This window comes from Odocoileus virginianus, chromosome 11 (genome assembly GCF_023699985.2).
Source record: "Odocoileus virginianus isolate 20LAN1187 ecotype Illinois chromosome 11, Ovbor_1.2, whole genome shotgun sequence".
NCBI classification, from domain to species: domain Eukaryota; kingdom Metazoa; phylum Chordata; class Mammalia; order Artiodactyla; family Cervidae; genus Odocoileus; species Odocoileus virginianus.
The window spans coordinates 45428503-45447849 of NC_069684.1; the positions used below are offsets into that span (position 1 = coordinate 45428503).

General features: G+C 36.7%; 1 protein-coding gene across 7 annotated transcripts in view; it reads right to left on the reverse strand.

Moving 5' to 3' along the window:
* AKT3 (AKT serine/threonine kinase 3) overlaps nt 1-19347 on the reverse strand; it is a 264755-nt gene that overhangs the window by 86928 nt on the left and 158480 nt on the right. For all 7 annotated transcript variants that reach the window (XR_011490377.1, XM_070474384.1, XM_070474383.1 and 4 more), the window contains 2 exons: nt 17403-17547; nt 4564-4695 (listed from right to left, as the gene is read on the reverse strand). Coding sequence is in view for 6 of the 7 variants with exons in the window: in XM_070474384.1 (XP_070330485.1) it covers nt 4564-4695; nt 17403-17547 (277 nt within the window). In the remaining variant the exon portion in view is untranslated. The remainder of the gene's footprint in view (nt 1-4563; nt 4696-17402; nt 17548-19347) is intronic.

Genomic DNA, 19347 nt, shown 5'->3' on the forward strand with positions numbered 1-19347 from the left:
AGAGCGCTTGGGCATATAAGTAAAATGTTTTCATGAAAAAGCTTTCGAAATTTAGTTTCATATATATTCATCCATGGCAAAAGACTAACGAATTTTAATATCTAATTTCTTTCATAGAAAGCAGCTTAGGGAGAATGGATTTTTTCATGATTTTTTGCAAACATGACACAGAAGAATAGTCTTCCTCATACTCATTTTTCCAATCCTCTCTAATTTATCACTACCCTTTACCAAACATGGTCTAAAATTCTCCTTTTCATTCTCCCCACTTATTGCTTTTGGTAGTTAAGTTTTTGGCGGGAGGTGGACAAGGAGCAAATGATGACAGAGAAACAGAAGAGAACATCTCTATCACTATGGACAAGGGTGTCATCTCCTTTAATCCTTGTAGTAACTGAGCAGGTGTCTTTGATTATTCCCATTTTATATGAGGTAACTGAGGTTCACAGAAGTTAAACTGCAAGTGAAAAGGTCAAGATTGATCTCATCTAAGTCCAACATCAATGGTCATTTCCAACAACTCAGTAGCAACTTAACCAGGTACACTTTAACTCTGTTCACATTATTTTCTCCATTTTGACGACAAGACTCTAAAGACTGATTTCATGAAGCTGGCTGAAATCAAGATACATGACATCGAAAGCATTAAAAAAAAAAAGTAATCCAGAGCTATAAATGAGGCCGAGTGGAGAAGATGAAGGAGGCGGGGAAGCAGGGAGAAAAGGGGAGAAAAGGTTTTACCTTGGTACCTTTATTCTTAATCAACCACAATGACTACAAGTGATCGCTATGTACTTGCTCTGTTTTGACAAGCCATGTGTCAGAAATCTATATATTTTTCTGCATAGAAAGGATGTCATACTTGTGGTTGTTTGGTCATTAAGTTGTATCTGACGCTTGCAAGCCCATGAACTGTAACCCACCAGGCTCCTCTGTCCATGGGATTTCCCAGGCAAGAATAATGGAGTGGGTTACCATTTCCTTCTCCAGGAGATCTTCCCAACCCAGGGATTGAATCCATGTCTCCTGCATTGCAGGTGAATTCTTTACCAATTGAGCCACCATACTATCATTCAATCTGTCAGGCAATCCTGATGGTTCTTCATCAAAATATGCCCCAGACTGAATATGTCTTACCACCTCCACTGCTAATACCCTGATGCAAGCCACTATAATCAATTGTCTGGATTATTGCAGATAACTCCTAACAAGCTCCCTGCTTCCACAGTCTATTCTCAACAGTATAGCCCAGGTGATGATATTAAAATGAAAACTATATCAGGTTACTATACATGATATAGTTAAAAAAAAAAAAACAAGTATAAAAACTTCCAATGGCTGGCCAGTACAATGAGTAAAACCCAAAATCCTTACAGCATCTACCACTATCATAAACAACTCTCCACTGTTTTTACTCTTTGCAAGTCATGCTAGACTAGATTCCTAGCTATTTTTAAAATATGCTGCTTCCCTCAGCACTTTTTTTTGGCTGTGATTTCCTCTATCAGGAATATTATTCCTCCCAAATACCTGAATGGTTTGCTTCCTCATTTCCTTCAAATGTTCACTGAAATTTCACTTTCTCAATGACTGATCATTTAAGACATTTAAGATCATTTAAGACAGCAAAACCCACAAAAATCACTAACACTACACAAAAACTAGTGGAACTACTAAATGAATTCAGCAAGACAGCAGGATAAAACATCAATATACACAAATCTCTTTCATTACACTAACAATGATATATCAACAAGAAGAAATTTTAAAAAAATTCCTGTTTGAAATCACATTAAGAAAATAAAATACCAAGGAGGTGAAAAGTCTATACATTCAAAACTATAAAACACTGATAGAGGAAACTGAAGACAATTCAACAATGAAAGGGAAAGATCCCATGCCCTTGGAATGGAACAATTAATATAATTAAAATGGCCATACTACCCAAAGGAATTTACAGATGTAATGCAATTTTTATCCAAATACCTATGACTTTATTCATAGAACTGGAACAAATATTCTTAAAATTCATATGGAACCACAAAAGACCCTGAATTGCCAAAGAAATCTTGAGATGGAAGAACAGAGCTGGAAATATCATGCTCCCTGACATCAGACTATATTACAGAGCTACAGTAATCAAAACAGCATGGTACTGGCACAAAAACTGATTTATAGCCCAATGGTACAGAATAGAGAGCCCATAAATAAACCCATGCACCTATAGTCAATCCATGACGAAGGAGGCAAGTATACAAAATGGAAAAAAGATAGCTTCTTCAACAAATGGTGATGGGAGAGTTAAACAGCTGCATGTAGATCGATAAAATTAGAACACTCCCTAACACCACATACAAAAATAAACTCAAAATTATTTAAACACCTAAATATAAGACATGACACAACAAAACTCCTTGACCAGAACACAGGCAAAATATTCGTGGACATAAATTAATGCAGTATTTTCTTAGGTTAGTCTCTGAAAACAAAACAAGTATAAGCAAAAATAAAACAAAGAATGGGACCTAAACAAACTTAAAATTTTTTTGCACAGCAAAGGAAACCATCAACAAAACAAAAAAACCTATGGAATGGGAGAAAAATATTTTCAAATGATGCTACTGACAAGGAATTAATATCTAAAATATACAAGAAGCTCACAGAACTCAATTAAAAAAAAAAAACCTAATTAAAAAGCGGCAGAAGCACAGAAGACATTCCTCCAAAGAAGATGTTCAACGTCACTAATTATTTTTGCTGTTGTTTAGTTGCCAAGTCATATCCAACTCTTTTGCGACCCCATGGACTATAGCCCACCAGACTCCTCTGTCCACAGGATTTTCCAGGCAAGAATACTGGAGTGGGTTGCCATGCTCTCCTCCAGGGAATCGTGACCCAGGGATTGAATGTGGGTCTCCTGCATTGGTATGCAGAGTCTTTACCACTGAAGAAGCCCTCACTAATTATTAGAGAAAAGGAAATAAAAATCACAGCAAAGTACATTGTCACTTCAGTACCATTTCACACTTGTCAAAATGACTATCATCAAAAAGGCTACAAATAATAAATGCTAGAGAAGATATGGAGAAAAGGGAACTCTCCCATACTGTTGGTGAGAATGTAAATTGGTGTAGCCACTATGGCAAACAGTATGGCGGTTCCTTAAAAAACTAAAAACACAACTACCATATGATCTACCAATCCCACTCCTGGGCATATAATCAGAAAAAACAAACTACACTTACCTATGGCTGGTTCATATTGATATATGGCAGAAACTAACATAATATAATAAAGCAATTGTTCTCCAGTTAAAAATAAATAAATTTTTAAAAAATACATGCACCTCAATGTTCACAGCAGTAGCATTCACAACAGGCAAGACATGGAAACAAGTTTAGTACCCATCAGGAGATGATTAATTTAACAAGATGTGCATATGTATGTGTATATAAACACACATACATACATATACACAGTGCAATACTACTGAGCCATAAAAAGAATGAAATGATGCCATTTGCAGTAACATGAAAGGACCTAGAGATCATTATACTTAGTGATGTAAGTCAGACACAGAAACACAAATACTGTATCACTTTTATGAGGAATCTTAAAAAAATTAAATGAATTCTATAAACAAAACAGAAAGACTCACAAACACCGAAAATAAACTTATTACCAGAAGTGATGGCCTAATTAGGCATATGGGATTAACAGATTCAAACTACTATACATAATATAGATAAGTAACAAGGATTTATTGTGTATCTCAGAGAATTATACTTAACATGGAATATAATCTTAATATGGAATATAATCACAAAAAATAACTGAATCACTAAGCTATATACCTGAAACTAAAACAATATTATAAACCAAATATAATTCAATTTAATAAATACTTTTAAAAAAACTACAAAATTTCTAGTTGTAAAATAAAGAATTTCTAGGGATTTTATGTACAAAATGATAAATAGTTAATAATACTGTAATGTGTACTGGAAAGATGCTAGGAAAATAAATCTTAAAAGTTCTCATGACAGAAATAAAGTTGTACTCATGTGTAGTAATAAACTTTAAGTAGACATACAGTAGTGATCATTTTAGTTTTTTATTATTCCAGTAGTTTCAAATCTACAAAGGATGCTTTTCCATTCAATGATATAAAATTTATCAGTAAAAATAATCTATGCTAATAATCTATACTATTCACTACTTTACTAAAAAATTCAAACTGTTAGGGGAATATAAAAAAATTACTAGTATAATTAGTGACACAGGTCCCAAATACATAGTGAAAACATTTTCCCAAATGAACAAACATAGACTAAAATTTCCTCTGAAAAGAATAAAAGATTGTACATAATAGATTATTATAAAATTTTGAAAATTTTAATACTATAAATAAATATCAATATACAGATATTATGCAGCTGTAGCCTATAATCAACATTTTGCTTATTTAATGGAATTTCTACAGTCTAGTCATGTGCGTGCATGAGCACACACACATGTGGACAACATAAACCAAAATTTTATAATCAACTCTTGTATTATTACCTTGGCAATAATAACTTCTTTCTTCAGAATCTTCATAGCATAATATTTTCCACTTGCCTTCTCTCGAACCAAAATAACTTTCCCAAAAGTGCCTTTACCTAGTAGTTTCAAATAGTCAAAATCATTCATTGTCTGAAAAATACAAATTAAAATATATAATATGAAACATCTGATGAAATTTATTTGTAAACATGTATGTATATATTGGGGATTATCTACTCAAAATCAAATTTTACCAATTTCCGAGAATGCTTAAATTAATCAGGATCAGTCTGGCATTGGCTTTCCCATCTATAACCATGGATATTGGAAATAATTTAAACAAGTTTCAGATAGTGGAGACAATAATTTTGAGCACAGAATCTCTCAACTATTCATTATTAGTAAAGTATAAGGGCAAAGGGAAAAATAAAATCAACTTTACTCACTTCCAAGTATTCAAGTTTCTAAGGATTTAGTAGTGCCACTACCCCTACACGATGAGTCAATCAAAATTGTCCTCCACAAACATTTCCAAATATATCAAAGAGAAAAGTAGCTTTGAATGGAGTGTTTGAGAATGTACTCATCAAAATAAGGATGGACTCCAAGAAAAAGAAAGATATGTGTATCAGAAACACTGAAAAGAATTCTGCAGCTCAGTTCAAAGAAAGAACAGCAGTACGTCTGCTGAGAAAACAAGTCGTCCAATTCAGAAGAGGAGGTCATGAAACTCTTTAAGAATGTCTCTATCTGTCTGTTTTCAATTTCGTTTCTCATTCCCATCTCTAAGTAAGGTTATTACCAGGATTTTACTGAGGAGAATTATTACTTGCTCTCTATAGCTTCCTCTCTGAATGCTTATCCTGCTCTGTTTTATTTACCCATAAACTTCCAAAAATTTGATGATGTTTGTTCACTAAGGCCTTTTTCCCCCACCCAGCTTTTCATTTTTGTGAAATTTTCCCTTTTAAAAATTTCTTTACTATCATTTTAATAGGCTTTAGATGAAAGAGGAGGTATGCTTAGTTTACAATGTTAAATTTAAATTCTTTTTAGAAGGATATTAAAATAACAAACTGGACTTCCCTGACAGTCCAGTGGTTAAGACTCCACACTCCACTGCAGGAGGTGCCGGTTTGCTCTCTGGTCAGGGAACTAAGATCCTGCATGTCACACAGAATGACCAAAACAATAACAAAAACAATTTAAGAGGGTGGGGTTTTATCCTACTAACAATCAAAAGTTATTGAAAATTTTTGTGCCTTTTTAGAAGTATTTTTTTCCTCTTTACCACCCATTTAAAGTAAATGTCAGAAATGTCTCAAAGCAATGACTTCAGCTTCTATCTTAAGAAACTACAGAAAGTGCAAATTAAACTCAAAAGAACTAGAAAAAATAAAATAAAATAAAGATCAGGGCAGAAATCAATTAGGGATATCCCTGGCAGTCTCTCCAGTGGTTAAGAATCTGCACTTCCACTGCAGGGAGCATGGGTTCAATCCCTGATCAAAGAACTAGAATTCCACTTGCTATATAGCATGGCATGGTGTGGCCAAAAAAAAAGAAAGAAAGAAAGAAAAAAGAAATCAATTAAATTTTATAAAGAAAGAAAAGGCGGGGAGGTCAAGATGGTGGAGGAGTTAGGAGGATGTGGGGTTCATCACTCCCTACAAAAGCATCAAGAACACATTTACAAAAGAACAATTCTCAGAGAAAAGACTGAATGCTAGCAGAAGACCCTGGACACACAAAAGGACAAGAAAGATCCCTGCAGAACCAGGTAGGACCAAAGAAAGAAGAGAGAAAAGAGAGGGTCCCAACATCTCAGGAAGCCCCCTCACCAGTGGAGAGATCAGTAGGCAGAGCAGCGGAGTTTAAGAGGCTATCAGAAAAGGACAAGAACAGGTCTGTGGTAGGCAGGACAAAGTGAGACCTACACAGTCCATGCCACAGCCCTGGGGCTCCAGCGTGAGACATGGGTTCCTGGTGCAGATGGGGGCTGGCGGCAAGAACATGGGGTTTGGGGAGCAAACCCAGGGAGAGGTCTGCTATTGGCTGCTGCGAGGAGACAGCCTGAGGGGTCGGAAGTGAGGAAATCCACAACTAGGAATGTTTGTGGAGGGTCATTGTTGTGTGTCAGAAGGGGAGGTGCCACTGCATCCTCTCTCTCCACTGCTGCAGCTCTCCAGCAACTAGGAAGACAGCCTACAGGGGCTGGCTCTCCACGCCTAGGCACTAGGAAGGGTCCCTGCTGGCTGGCTCTCTCACACTAGTTGTAAGGCGCTGGAAAGGGTCCCGGGTGGGGCTGGCTCTTTCACACCTGTGGCCGGGCGCTGGGAGGAACCTCTGCCGGGACACTCTCTCACACTCACAGCTGCCGGCTACCCTGAGAAGCCACCACTGGGCTCAAGGTAGAGCCAGCTTCCCCACACACCTCATCAACACCCGAGCATGAATCTCCTGCATGCGGCCAAGTGCTGGGAAGGGCCACAGCACTCTGACTCTTTCATGCCTATGGCCACCATAGTCCCCACACTTTCTTGCCGCCAGAGCTCCGTGATCCCAGTCGCCTCACAGCCTTTATACCCCCTACTCACCCAGGCAAACTCATGTGTTCCAGGGCCACCTCGGGAGTAGACCCCTTTGGATGGCCCACAAGAAGAGGTTGAGGCTAAAGCCACAGCTATGCCCTAGGGGATATGCAACTAAGAAAGAAAAGCTAGAATCTCTCCTCTCAGTTGCCCAAAAGGCAAACTGACACTCTCGAGGCCAGCCTTATAAACTCAGCACCTAAAGAACATCTGAACAGACAACCAGTGAGTGCTCCCGCAGCCAAGCTTTTGCAGCTGTAGACTTTCTCAGCACATACATGTGGGGACTGGGCCAGGCTAGAGTCGGAGTTGCCTCCATAGTGCCCACAACGGGTCCATACCCATGATTACTGCATTCCTGGGGCCTGACTTCAGTGGACCTATGCTGGTGGCCTGGTGAAAACAATCTTGGAGACACCAGGGCCAACAGATGGCATACGCACAGTTGCGGTGGGGTGGAGAGCAGTGCCACGGAAGTAATCTGAGAGCTCACACAATGGGTGACAGGTGACACAACAGAGCACACTCACAGGTGATCAGCTACAGTGTCTTCCCTTTCAGCATGAGTGCTCTAATCCCTCCTACCTTGCACTGCAGATCATACACACAAAAGCTAAGGAACAGATCTGGGGGCCTCTACACCAGCAACTAGGAAGCAGATCCCACCTCTGACAGTGACAATCACAGAGCAATGAGGAGGCCCTGCTGAATACTCAGTGCAGGCTCTGGTCACCAAGACATCAGTCAGACTCCCATCAATGTGATAATGGCCAACAGAGAAAAGTGGCAGCCATCTACTCTAAAAACAACCCTCACACAGAAAAATATCAAACCCACACAGGCTACTTAGATGTTACCACGCGAAACAGCCCTCCAATCTGAGGGTATGGGGTCGGAAAAAAGAACACCCAGAGCATTTTGCCTTGAAGGCCAGCAGCGCTTGAGAGCAGGAGCTCTACGGGGCTGGGGGAAACATCGTGCAGGATATACACAAGGTCTCCCGCATGCTGGTACCCAGCACAGAGTGATGGCTCCATGGAAACCTGGGTTAAACCCACCTGTGCAGCCGTGAAATTAGAAGACACTCACTCCTTGGAAGGAAAGTTATCACCAACCTAGATAGCATATTAAAAAGCAGAGACATTACTTTGTCAACAAAGGTCCATCTGGTCAAGGCTACGGTTTTTCCAGTGGTCATGTATGGATGTGAGAGCTGGACTGTGAAGAAGGCTGAGCACCGAAGAATTGATGCTTTTGAACTATGGTGTTGGAGAAGACTCTTGAGAGTCCCTTGGACTGCGAGATCAAACCAATCCATCCTAAAGGAGATAAGTCCTGGGTGTTCATTGGAAGGACTGATACTGAAGCTGAAACTCCAATACTTTGGCCACCTCATGCAAAGAATTGACTCACTGGAAAAGACCCTGATGCTGGAAGGGATTGGGGCAGGAGGAGAAGGGGATGACAGAGGATGAGATGGCTGGATGGCATCACCGACTCGATGGACATGAGTTTGGGTAGACTCCAGGAGTTGGTGATGGACAGGAGGACTGGCATGTTGTGATTCATGGGGTTGCAAAGAGTCGGACACGACTAAGCGACTGACTGACTGACTGACTGATGAGTCTTAGAGCACTTCCCTGGTGGCTCAGACAGTAAAGCGTCTGCCTACATAGTGGGAGACCCGGGTTCAATCCCTGGGTCGGGAAGATCTCCTGGAGAAGGAAATGGCAACCCACTCCAGTATTCTTGCCTAGAGTATTCCATGGACGAAGGAACCTGGCAGACTACTGTCCATGGGGTCGCAAAGAGTCGCACATGACTGAGCGACTTCGCTTTCACTTTTCATGAGTCTTAGAGACTCTCCTGGGTAAGTGATAGTCAATTGTCACTCACTGTAAGGGAAAGAACACTGGTAACAGAAGTCTCAGGGAATATCAATCCATGTGAGATCTCCTGGAGGTCCGTATTTGGCACCACGACTTGGCCGCATCCAACAACCTGCAAGCTCCAGAGCTGCAAAGGCTCAGGCCAAACAACCACCAGGACAGACGGCCGAATGCACACTGAGCTCACAGCCACATCAAGACACACCCCTTGATATGGCCCTGTCCGTCAGAGGGACAAGGCCCAGCTCCACCTACGAGAGGGAAGGCACCCATCCCACTCGCCACGAAGCCTACATAAGCCCGTGGACCTCCATTCTCACCAGGAAGCAGACGTCAGAAAGAGGAGGAACGACGGTCCCATGGCCTATGGAAAAGAGACCACGGACACAGAAAGACAAAATGAGACAACAGAGAAATGTGCTGCAAGCCAAGAGACAAGATAAAAACCCACAAGAACAACTAACTGAACAGGAGACAGAAAATCAACATGAAAAAGAATTGAGATTAATGATAGGAAAGATGATCCAAAAAGAGAGTTCGGGGCACAAATTGAGAGGATACAAGAAATGTTTAATAAGGAGCTAGAAGATTAAAGAGCAAACAAATGGCGGTGAACAATACAATAACTAAAATGAAAAAGACACTAGAAGGAATCAACAGCAGAATAACTGAGGCTGAAGAACAAAAGTGAGGTGGAAGATACAGAGGTGGAAATCACCACTACAGAACAGAATAAAGAAAAACGAATGAAAAGAAATGACAGTATCAGAGACCTCTAGGACAGTATTAAGTGCACTAACATTCAATTATAGGAGTCCCAGAAGGACAAGAAACAGAGAAAGGGCCTGAGAAAATATTTGAAGAATTCGAAGAGATTATCGCCAAAAACTTCCCTAACATGAAAAAAGAAACAGTCACTTGGCTAAGAATCACAGACAATCCTGTACAAGGTGAACCCAAGGAGGAACACACTGAGGCACATTAATCAAACTGACAAAAATTAAAGACAAATAAACATTAAAAGTCATAAGGGAAACACAACAAATAGCATACACGAGAATCCTCATAAAGTTTTCTAGCAGAAGATTTTCTAGCAGAAACTCTGCAGGCCAGAAAAAAGTGTTATGACACACCTAAAGTGATGAAAGAAAAGAATCCTCTATTCAGCAAGGCTCTCATTTACATTTGACAGAGAAATCAAAAGCTTTACAGAAAAACAAAAATAAGAGAATTCAGTACCACCAAATCAGAAAAAAACAACAAATCCAAAACAATTCATAAAATGGCTATAGGAACTCACATGTCCATAATTACCTTAAATGTAAATGGATCAAACGCTCCAACCAAAAGTTACAGACAGGCTAAATGGATACAAAACCAAGACCCATATATATGCTGTCTACAAGAGACTCACTTCAGACCTAGAGACACATACAGACTGAAAGTGAGGGGATATTTATTATTATGCATCATTATTTTTCACAGAAGTAGAACAAAAAAAAATTTAATTGGTATGTTAACACAAAAGACCCTGAATAGCCAAAAACAATCCAGGGAAAGACAATGACACTAGAGGAATCTGAAGCCGAGACATCAAACTATATTACAATGCTATAGTCATTAAAACAGTAGGGTGCTGTCACAAAAACAGAAACATAGATCAATGGAACTGGATAAAAAGTCCAGCGATAAAGTCATGTACCTATGGTCACTTAATCTATTATAAAGGAGGCAAGAATATACAATGGAGAAAAGATAGTCTCTTCAGTAAGTGGTGCTGGGAAAACTGGACAGCTACAGGTAAAACAACAAAATTAGAACATTCACTAAAACTATACACAACAATATAGCCAAAGTAGATTAAAGACCTAAATGTTAAGACTGCATACTATAAAACTCTTGGGAGGAAAACAGGCAGAACATTCTCTGACATAAATCGCAGCAATCGAATTGTGGTTTTTGATCCACGTCTTGTGACTAAGCCATATGATACTTTATTGCTCAAAGCTTCATCTGAACAGTACCTTCTCTCACTTTATATCTAAAAGTACTGAAAAATGGTACTGTGTTCCATTATTAAATACTAAATATATAAACTGAAACTGAACTCTGAGGATAAAGATTAGAAAAGAATTTATAAACTGCTTTATAACATTTTCATCCGAAAAGCAATATATAATAATGAAATAGTACTATCTTCTTTAAGGACTGCAATTCTTAGGGACAAGGAGGTTAAAAAAGGGGATGACAGCTTTAACACCAAATTTCACAGCTTCTGTCAGTTTGTCAATCTTTTAAAAAAAAAAGAATTTACATGGAAATTTATGTTACTAACAAAGCATTCTATATGATTAAATAAGAAACATTTATCATATCTATTTTTAGAGAAGTTTTTTTTATTCTTACATTTTTTAAAATTTCTTTTAAATTACAGGATAATTGCTTTACAATAATGTGCTGGTCTCTGCCAGACATCAACATGAATCAGTCACAGGTATGCATGTGTCTCCTCCCTCTTGAAACTCCCTCCCCGCTCCTATCCCCTCCAACCCCTACAGATTGTCATAGAGCACCTGATTTGAGCTTTCTGCATCATACAGCAAATTTCCACTGGTTACCTAATTGTACATATGGTAATGTATACGTTTCCACGCTACCCTCTCAGTTCATCCCACCCTCTCCTTCCCCCGCTATGTCCACAAGTCTGTTCTCTATGTCTGCGTCTCTACTACTGCCCTGCCAATAGTTCATCATACCATCTTTCTTGATTCCATATATATGTGTTAACATACAAAATCTGTTTTTCTCTTTCTGACTTACTTCACTCTGTATAATAGACTCTAGGTTCATCCACCTCATTAGGACTGATTCAAATGTGTTCCTTTTCACAGCTGAAAAATATTCCATTGTATATATGTACCACAACTTCTCTATCTACTCATCTCTCAAAGATATCTAGGTTGTATCAGATTCAGTTTGATAAAACTTTAGAAAAATTAAAAAGTATCCATGATAGCAAATGCTCATCTGCAGTGCAGTATACAAAGTGAATATCTATTCTTTACAAATAAAATGCAACTTATTTTTCTTTTTTGGATAGTGTTAAGAGCAAAGATACAATAAGATTTTATTTAAAATTAAGAGCATGACATACTATTTACAACAGCCAAAATACAGAAGCAATCTAAGTGTCCATCAACAGATGAATGGATAAATATGTGGTATGTGTTAATATCCGGTCTTCCCAGGTAGCTCAGTGGTAAAGAATCTGCCTCCCAATGCAGGAGACAGCAGAGACGTGGGTTTGATCTCTGGGTCGGGAAGATCCCCTCGAGTAGGAAATGGCAACCCATTCCAGTATTCCTGCTTGGAAAAGTCAATGGAGAGAGGAGCCTGTCAGGCTATATAATCCATGAGGTTGCAAAGGAGTTGGACACAATTGAGCAAGTAAACCAACAAATGTGTGTTTATGTATATATGTGTAAATGTACATATGTGTGTACATTTACACACATGTATATATGTGTATGTGTATACATGTAATATACATATCACACATATGTATGTGTGTAAATGTACATGTGTGTGTACATATATACACATACATACAATGAAATATTACTCAGCCATAGAAAAGAATGAAATAAAGCTATTTGCAGCAACATGAATGGACCTAGAAGAAGTGAAGTAATTCAGATAGAGAAAGACAATAAACATCATTTATATGTGGAAATTTAAAAACCAGTACAAATGAATTCTTTACAAAACAGAAACATTCAGACAGAAAACAAACTATGATTACCAAAGGGGAAACCAACACAATATTATAAATCAACTAACATAATTTTGTGTATCAACTATACTTAAATAAAAATTTTTAATAACTGAAACATCTATAAAAATACTTCAATAAAACTTTTTTAAAATAAAAGCATTAGATACTCTGTAGAAAAGTAATGCTCCAAAACCCAAACTTAAGAATTTATTACAAAATATTTTTACAGAATTATACTCTTTCCTGTACATAATCTCTGTAACATATCAATGTAGCTGTTTTAGGCTAAAAGATGCATGTGCATACACAAGGCGAGGGTGGGATGATTTGAGAGAATAGCACTGAAACATGTATACTACCATATGTGAAATACATCACCAGTCCAAGCTCAATGCATGAAACAGGGCACTCGAAGCCAGTGCACTGGGACAACCCTGAGGGAGGGGGTGGGGAGGGGGGTGGGAGGGCGCTTCACAGTGGGGGGCTTATGTACACCCATGGCTGATTCATGTCAGTGTATGGCAAAAACCACTACAATATTTTAATTAGCCTCCAATTAAAATAAATAAATAAATTTTTGAAAAGTATATTCAGATCACACACTAGATTGTAAGAAAAATAATTGTCAAGCCCCCAAACCCCCAAATTAGGTTACAAATATATATAAATGAAGAGGAATACGAGGAAAAGGATACAGTGGTTTTAGCAAGTTTGGCCAAAAAGGTCAATTCCACACACATTTACAATGTAAGAGATACACCAAATAAGGTTCAAGCAGTGAAAAGGAGTCTTTCAAGAAGTAAATCTCTCTGCCCACATCTCTCCTCCATTCCTCAAGTGATTTTTCCCAACGAAAGGAGAAGGTCTAATCTTATCAATTTATACAACACTGATTATGCTGCTCCTCCCTCTAAGGAGGAAGTGAGAAATGACTTGATTTCAGGTCTGTTCTTTTCTTTCTCTCCTTCTCTGTATGCCAGTGATTGCTATGAGTTATGGTAGTCGGGCATTAAATAATAAAATTCCAAGAACTGGAATCAGACATAATGGGAATATAGGAGGTACTAACTATCCTTTAGTACTGCAGTCCATAGGGTCGCAAAGAGTCACAGACTACTGAGTGACTGAACTGAATTATACTTTACTGATTATACTTCCTAAGTCATGAGATGATAACCAGCTATGTCCAGAGAAGTCTATATTGATCATTTAAAAACTAAGCAAATACTTTATTCCCATTTGGCTATTAATGCTTTTACTGTGGCCCTTTACGTACCCAACAGGGTCCAGATAGTGGCAGCTTGGCAGACCAAGATTAGATATTTCTGAGTATTCTAATCAAATTCCTTTGAAACATCATCTTTTAATTTAAACAAAGATCAGCACTTGAATCTGGTTGCAAGGCTGTTGCCTCTTCTCTCTACCATCTCTTTCCCTCTCCAAGAGTTTCAATCTGAAGGGCAGATACAATGGCAATACTCTACCACTAAGAAAAAATAACCATCTGTTTGACCCAAACAAGAGAGAACAGTCAGGACAATTCTCATCATAGCTACCATTACCATTAGCTATTCTCTTTCTCCTAGTATCTATTTGTCAAAAAGTGAACAAAGAAAATGTATTCCAGAAATTATGAGGATATTCTTATCACAGAATATTTGGGTTTACAATCTAAAATTAAAAATAATCTGAATTTATACAATTCTTTTTATAAGTAACATTCACAAAAGATATACAGTTGCCTCTTGACCAATAATGGGTTTGGGCTGTATGGGTCCACTTATGTGTGGATTTTTTTCAATCGATTTCTTTTGGATCCACTATTGATTGAATCCTCAGATGCACAACCATAGGCAGATACAAAGCTGCTGTGGACACGGATGCACCGCTGCTTCAGAGGAACCACAGACAGAGAAGAACCCGGACACAGAGGGTCAACTATAAGTTAAAGGCAGATTCTTAACTGTACAGAGGGTGGGGCTCACCAAGCCTCTGTGCTGTTCAAGTGTCAACTAGTTTTAGAGTCATTTATCTTAAGGAAGTGATAGCAATATTTCACCCTTTTGAAACAAGTTATTAGCATTGTTCTAGAACAGTTAGTTAGTGGTACAAATGTTCTTTTTCTGTACTGTTATTTCAAACTATTTTATATCATTTCATTTTAAATGAAATATTAAAATTACAAGGAAATAAGATACAGGCCAAATAAGAAAATGGATCCCATTCCAAAATTCAAAATAATACTTCTGACTATCAATTTTTCATTTTGGAGACTTAGTTTCAACAAGAGAATTCTAAGAGACTCTGTTTCAAAAATATGTGAATGTTTAATTATCTTTATGTGGATAAAGTAAAATACTATCTAATACTAGCTAATATTCACTGAGCATTTAGTATATAAACAATTTACATACACTCCCAGCTATATTTTAATCCTCTCAACTCTATGAGGTAAATACCACTGTTATCTCCCTTTTACAGACAAGAAACTAAAGGACAGAAGAATTAAGTAACTTCCCCCACAACAATACACATGGTAGATCCAGGACTTGAACACAAGTACTAGGACAACAAAAGTTTCCCTTTCCACCAGTATTCTATAATATTCAAATTCTACTGATTTTTCCAAAAGTGCTCTAATACAAAGTGAAATTAATTAATATCCAACCACTGTGTAAAAGCAACAATACGACATACTATTTTGAGAAACAAAGTATAAAATGAGAGGCTGTCTGTATAATTTTCTTTCTAATATAGCTTGATTATGTTATAACAATATAGAGGTTGCAGAAGCTCAAGATATGTGAATCAATAAAAAGCAGACTGCATACTGAAGTTGCATAGTGTGTAAAGTCACTGCATTCTTGAACAAGATATTTAACTTCTCTAAATATCAGATGACTCAAGTGTGAAATGGAATAATAACAGTGCTTATCCTTGTATGACTCCTATAAGGATCAAGTGAGATAATACATATGAAAGTACAGCTCAGAGCCTAGCATGAAATAAACGTAAAATAAATGCTTACAAGTGATAACTAGTAAAGATGAGAAACTGTAAGACAATCGACACTGGTAACTGCAAACGGGAAAATGTATTATGCTTTAAAAATCATTTACAAGCAGCCCCAACAGAAAGAGTAGTATTTTCCATTTTTGTATCATTCAAAATGTTGGTCTCTCTTTATTCAAAGTTCTGTAAATTTCCATTTTCATTTCCAAAATTTTTAACACCAGTATTTCTAGTTAAAGAGTGTTATAAACTTTCCAATTTCAACCTCTATTTATACAACATCTTATTATTAATCTTTGTTATTCAGAAATTCTACAGCTGGTATAGTTTGCTATTGAATGAAGTAGTTTATTACTCAAAGGATGAGAATAATCAGGATATGACTTTAAATTTATGAGCACAGTCAAATTTCAAATTAATTGTGTACATGTGAACATACATGAGCAAAAGGAACTTCTTTCTCTCTGAGAGGAGGTAAAGCTAGACTGTGTTTTTCTCTTGGCAATAACTAAGGAACAAGGGCACAGGGTAGATAAGGTGACTCAAAAGAAAAGAGGGATACAGTACAGCCAACAAGTAGAGGGTAAGTGTTCAAGGAAGTTACACAGGGCTCTCAGACATTTGGTCAAGATCAAGCATAGAATATAATTCTAATTAGAACAGCAATTTCAGATAAGGAAAGGATAAATTAACTAAATCTAAATTGTAAATGCAAAGCTTACCTTCATATCTTTAGTACCAGGAAAAAGAGATTTGAACTCAGGCAGTCTAACACCAAAGAGTTCTTAATCACTGTGTTAATACAAAGTTACATGGATAATTATCTTAAGAATTAGCATTTCTCAACCTGAAGGTTAATTTAAAATCTAATATAATAAATATATTCTAACACAAAAAAATGGCATGTTCATCTATTTTGAACACTTATACCCTTAATCTTAAAATACCATTTTTTGCATAGGAAGATGCCTTTCAATATTCTATTGTAATGAAAAACATAATTTACAATTCCCATAAATACATAAATTGGTGTTTATTATTCTAGAGCACTGAGGATAGGAAAAGTCTGTTTCCTTCACTGGCTTAGAAGCAGCCATTAAAATAAAAAGCTGTAATTTCCAAGACTGCTCACTTTCCTGCTGATATTAGTGAGGCTGGAGCACCAAGCAGGAAGTTCACAGAGCCATTTAAGCTTCTGTTTTCAGGAGAACACAGAATGCCAAATGGAAAAAGACCAAATCATTAGGGAAAACATTTTATTTCCAAGTTTCTAAAATAGTATTAAAATAAACAGTAAGGGAAAAATGCAAATTACAAAGTAGTATGAAGGCACATCAGTCACTGCATCCTAACAAGTCCTTTCAGCGTTCAGTGCTAGTTGCTGAAACACTGAAATAAAGTGACGTTTCAATTATGTGGTTTTAAATGGTGACAGGTTTAAGATTCACCTGATTAAAAACCATTCACACCAATGTAATGGCATATCATAAGATAACTGGCTAACAATTTTTGCAAATGGCAATTGTTGACATATTTCTTCCACACACATAAATGTTGTGCTGAAAAGGGGAATAAAATGTTCTCTTCTACCTTTCTTTTATGATGGGTTGTAGAAGCATCCATCTCTTCCTCTCCTATATTATCAATTTGTGAAGTTGGACTACAATTCATTCTCTCTTCTTCTTGCCTCTGGAGTCTGTCTGCTACAGCCTGGATAGCTTCTGTCCATTCTTCCCTATAAAAACGAGGAAAAAATTCCCATTAATAAAGAATCGTAAATGATGCAAATATTTCTCTTCTATAAAATATAAAGTCAACACAAATTCTATTTCAAAATAATACAAATCCCCCACCGTAACTCTAAGATGAAGCTGATCCTAGAAGTATTTTATATCACAGGCCTGAAGTTTTTATCAATACTAGCATTTACTTGGAGGTAAAAAGAAGAAGGGGAGGAGATGATGATTTTAAGAAAACTGAGTAAAAATTATTTAAACATATGACTAAATCTTAATTCTCTGTACACATCTGTAAGTCCGTCACTGACACACTCAGTTTCTCTATTAAGGTCCAATAGAGGGAGGTGACAGATGTATAATTATGGCTGATTTGTGTTGTTGGACAGCAGAAACTAACACAACACTGTAAAGCAATTTTCCCCCAATTAGAAATAAATTTTTTAAAAAGTTTGAAAAAACTTTTCAAAGGCAAAAACTGTTCCCAGATCGTAGGTAAGTTTCTTTTTTAAAAACTGATAGGCATAGTTTGTAACTTAAATAATAGTATTTAGGAGCAGTAACATGAGGCTTTTACTTTTTGACAGTTGTGCTATCAGATACAGCGTCATTAACTTCCATATACAATTTGTATAAAATCAGTCTGTAGACTTCATAAGACAAATTCTGCTATTATTCTAAGTGGAACTACATTAAATCTATAGATCAATTTGGAGGAAACTGATATCTTAATAAATTAAGTCTTCTAATCCATGAACATGGTATAGCTCTCCATTTTATATCTTTAATTATCCAATTCAGTGTTTGTAATTTTCTGTGAAAATGTCTTGCAAACCATGAACTAAATTTATTTCTAAGTATTCTTTTATGCTGTTTTGGAGTTTTAAATTTTTTTTTATTTTCCAACTTTTCTGTTAGTATTTAGAAATATAATTGCTTTTGGTATGATGACCATATATTCTATAGCCTTAATAAATTCATTTACTAGTTCTAATAGCTTTTATTTTTTTGGATATTCCACACATGTAACCATAAAGTCTAAAAAGAAGAGCTATTTACTTCCTCCTTTCCAATGTGTTTCCCTTTTATTTCTTTTTCTTGCCTTGTAATGGTCTAGAGAAGACTACCAGTACAATATTAGATAAAAGTGGTGAGAGCAGACATTCTTATTTTGTTCCAGGTGTTAAGGGAGAAAGTATCAAGTCTTTTACCTCTGAATATTATATAAGTTGTAGTTTGTTTGTAGATACACTTAATCAAGTTGATTAAGTTCCCTTCCATTCCTAACCAGTTGAGTGTTTTTGTTATGAAAGGGTATTGGATTTTTTTCAAACGCCTTTTCTGCACCTGTTGAAATGACCATGTAGTTTCTCTTTTCTAATATAATGAACTTAGATGGATGATTTTCAGATTTAATACAAATGCATTATATGATAAACTCCATTTAATCATAACATATGACCTTTTTTACATATTTTCTTTAATCTGGTTTGTTAAAATTTTGTTAAGAAATTTTGCATTCACAATAGTAACAAATATACTGGGCTATAGTTCTTTCTTCTTTTTTTGATCAATATTTTTATTGAAGTACAGCTGATTTACAATGCTAATTATTACCATAGAGCAAAGTGATTCAGTTTTATATATATTTATATATACACATGCTTTTTTAATATATTATTCTCCATTATGGTTTATCATAGGATATTGAACACATTTCTCTATGTTATACAGCAAGGCCATTATATATATATATAAAAGCTTACATCTGCTAACCCCAACCTCCCATTCTATCCCTT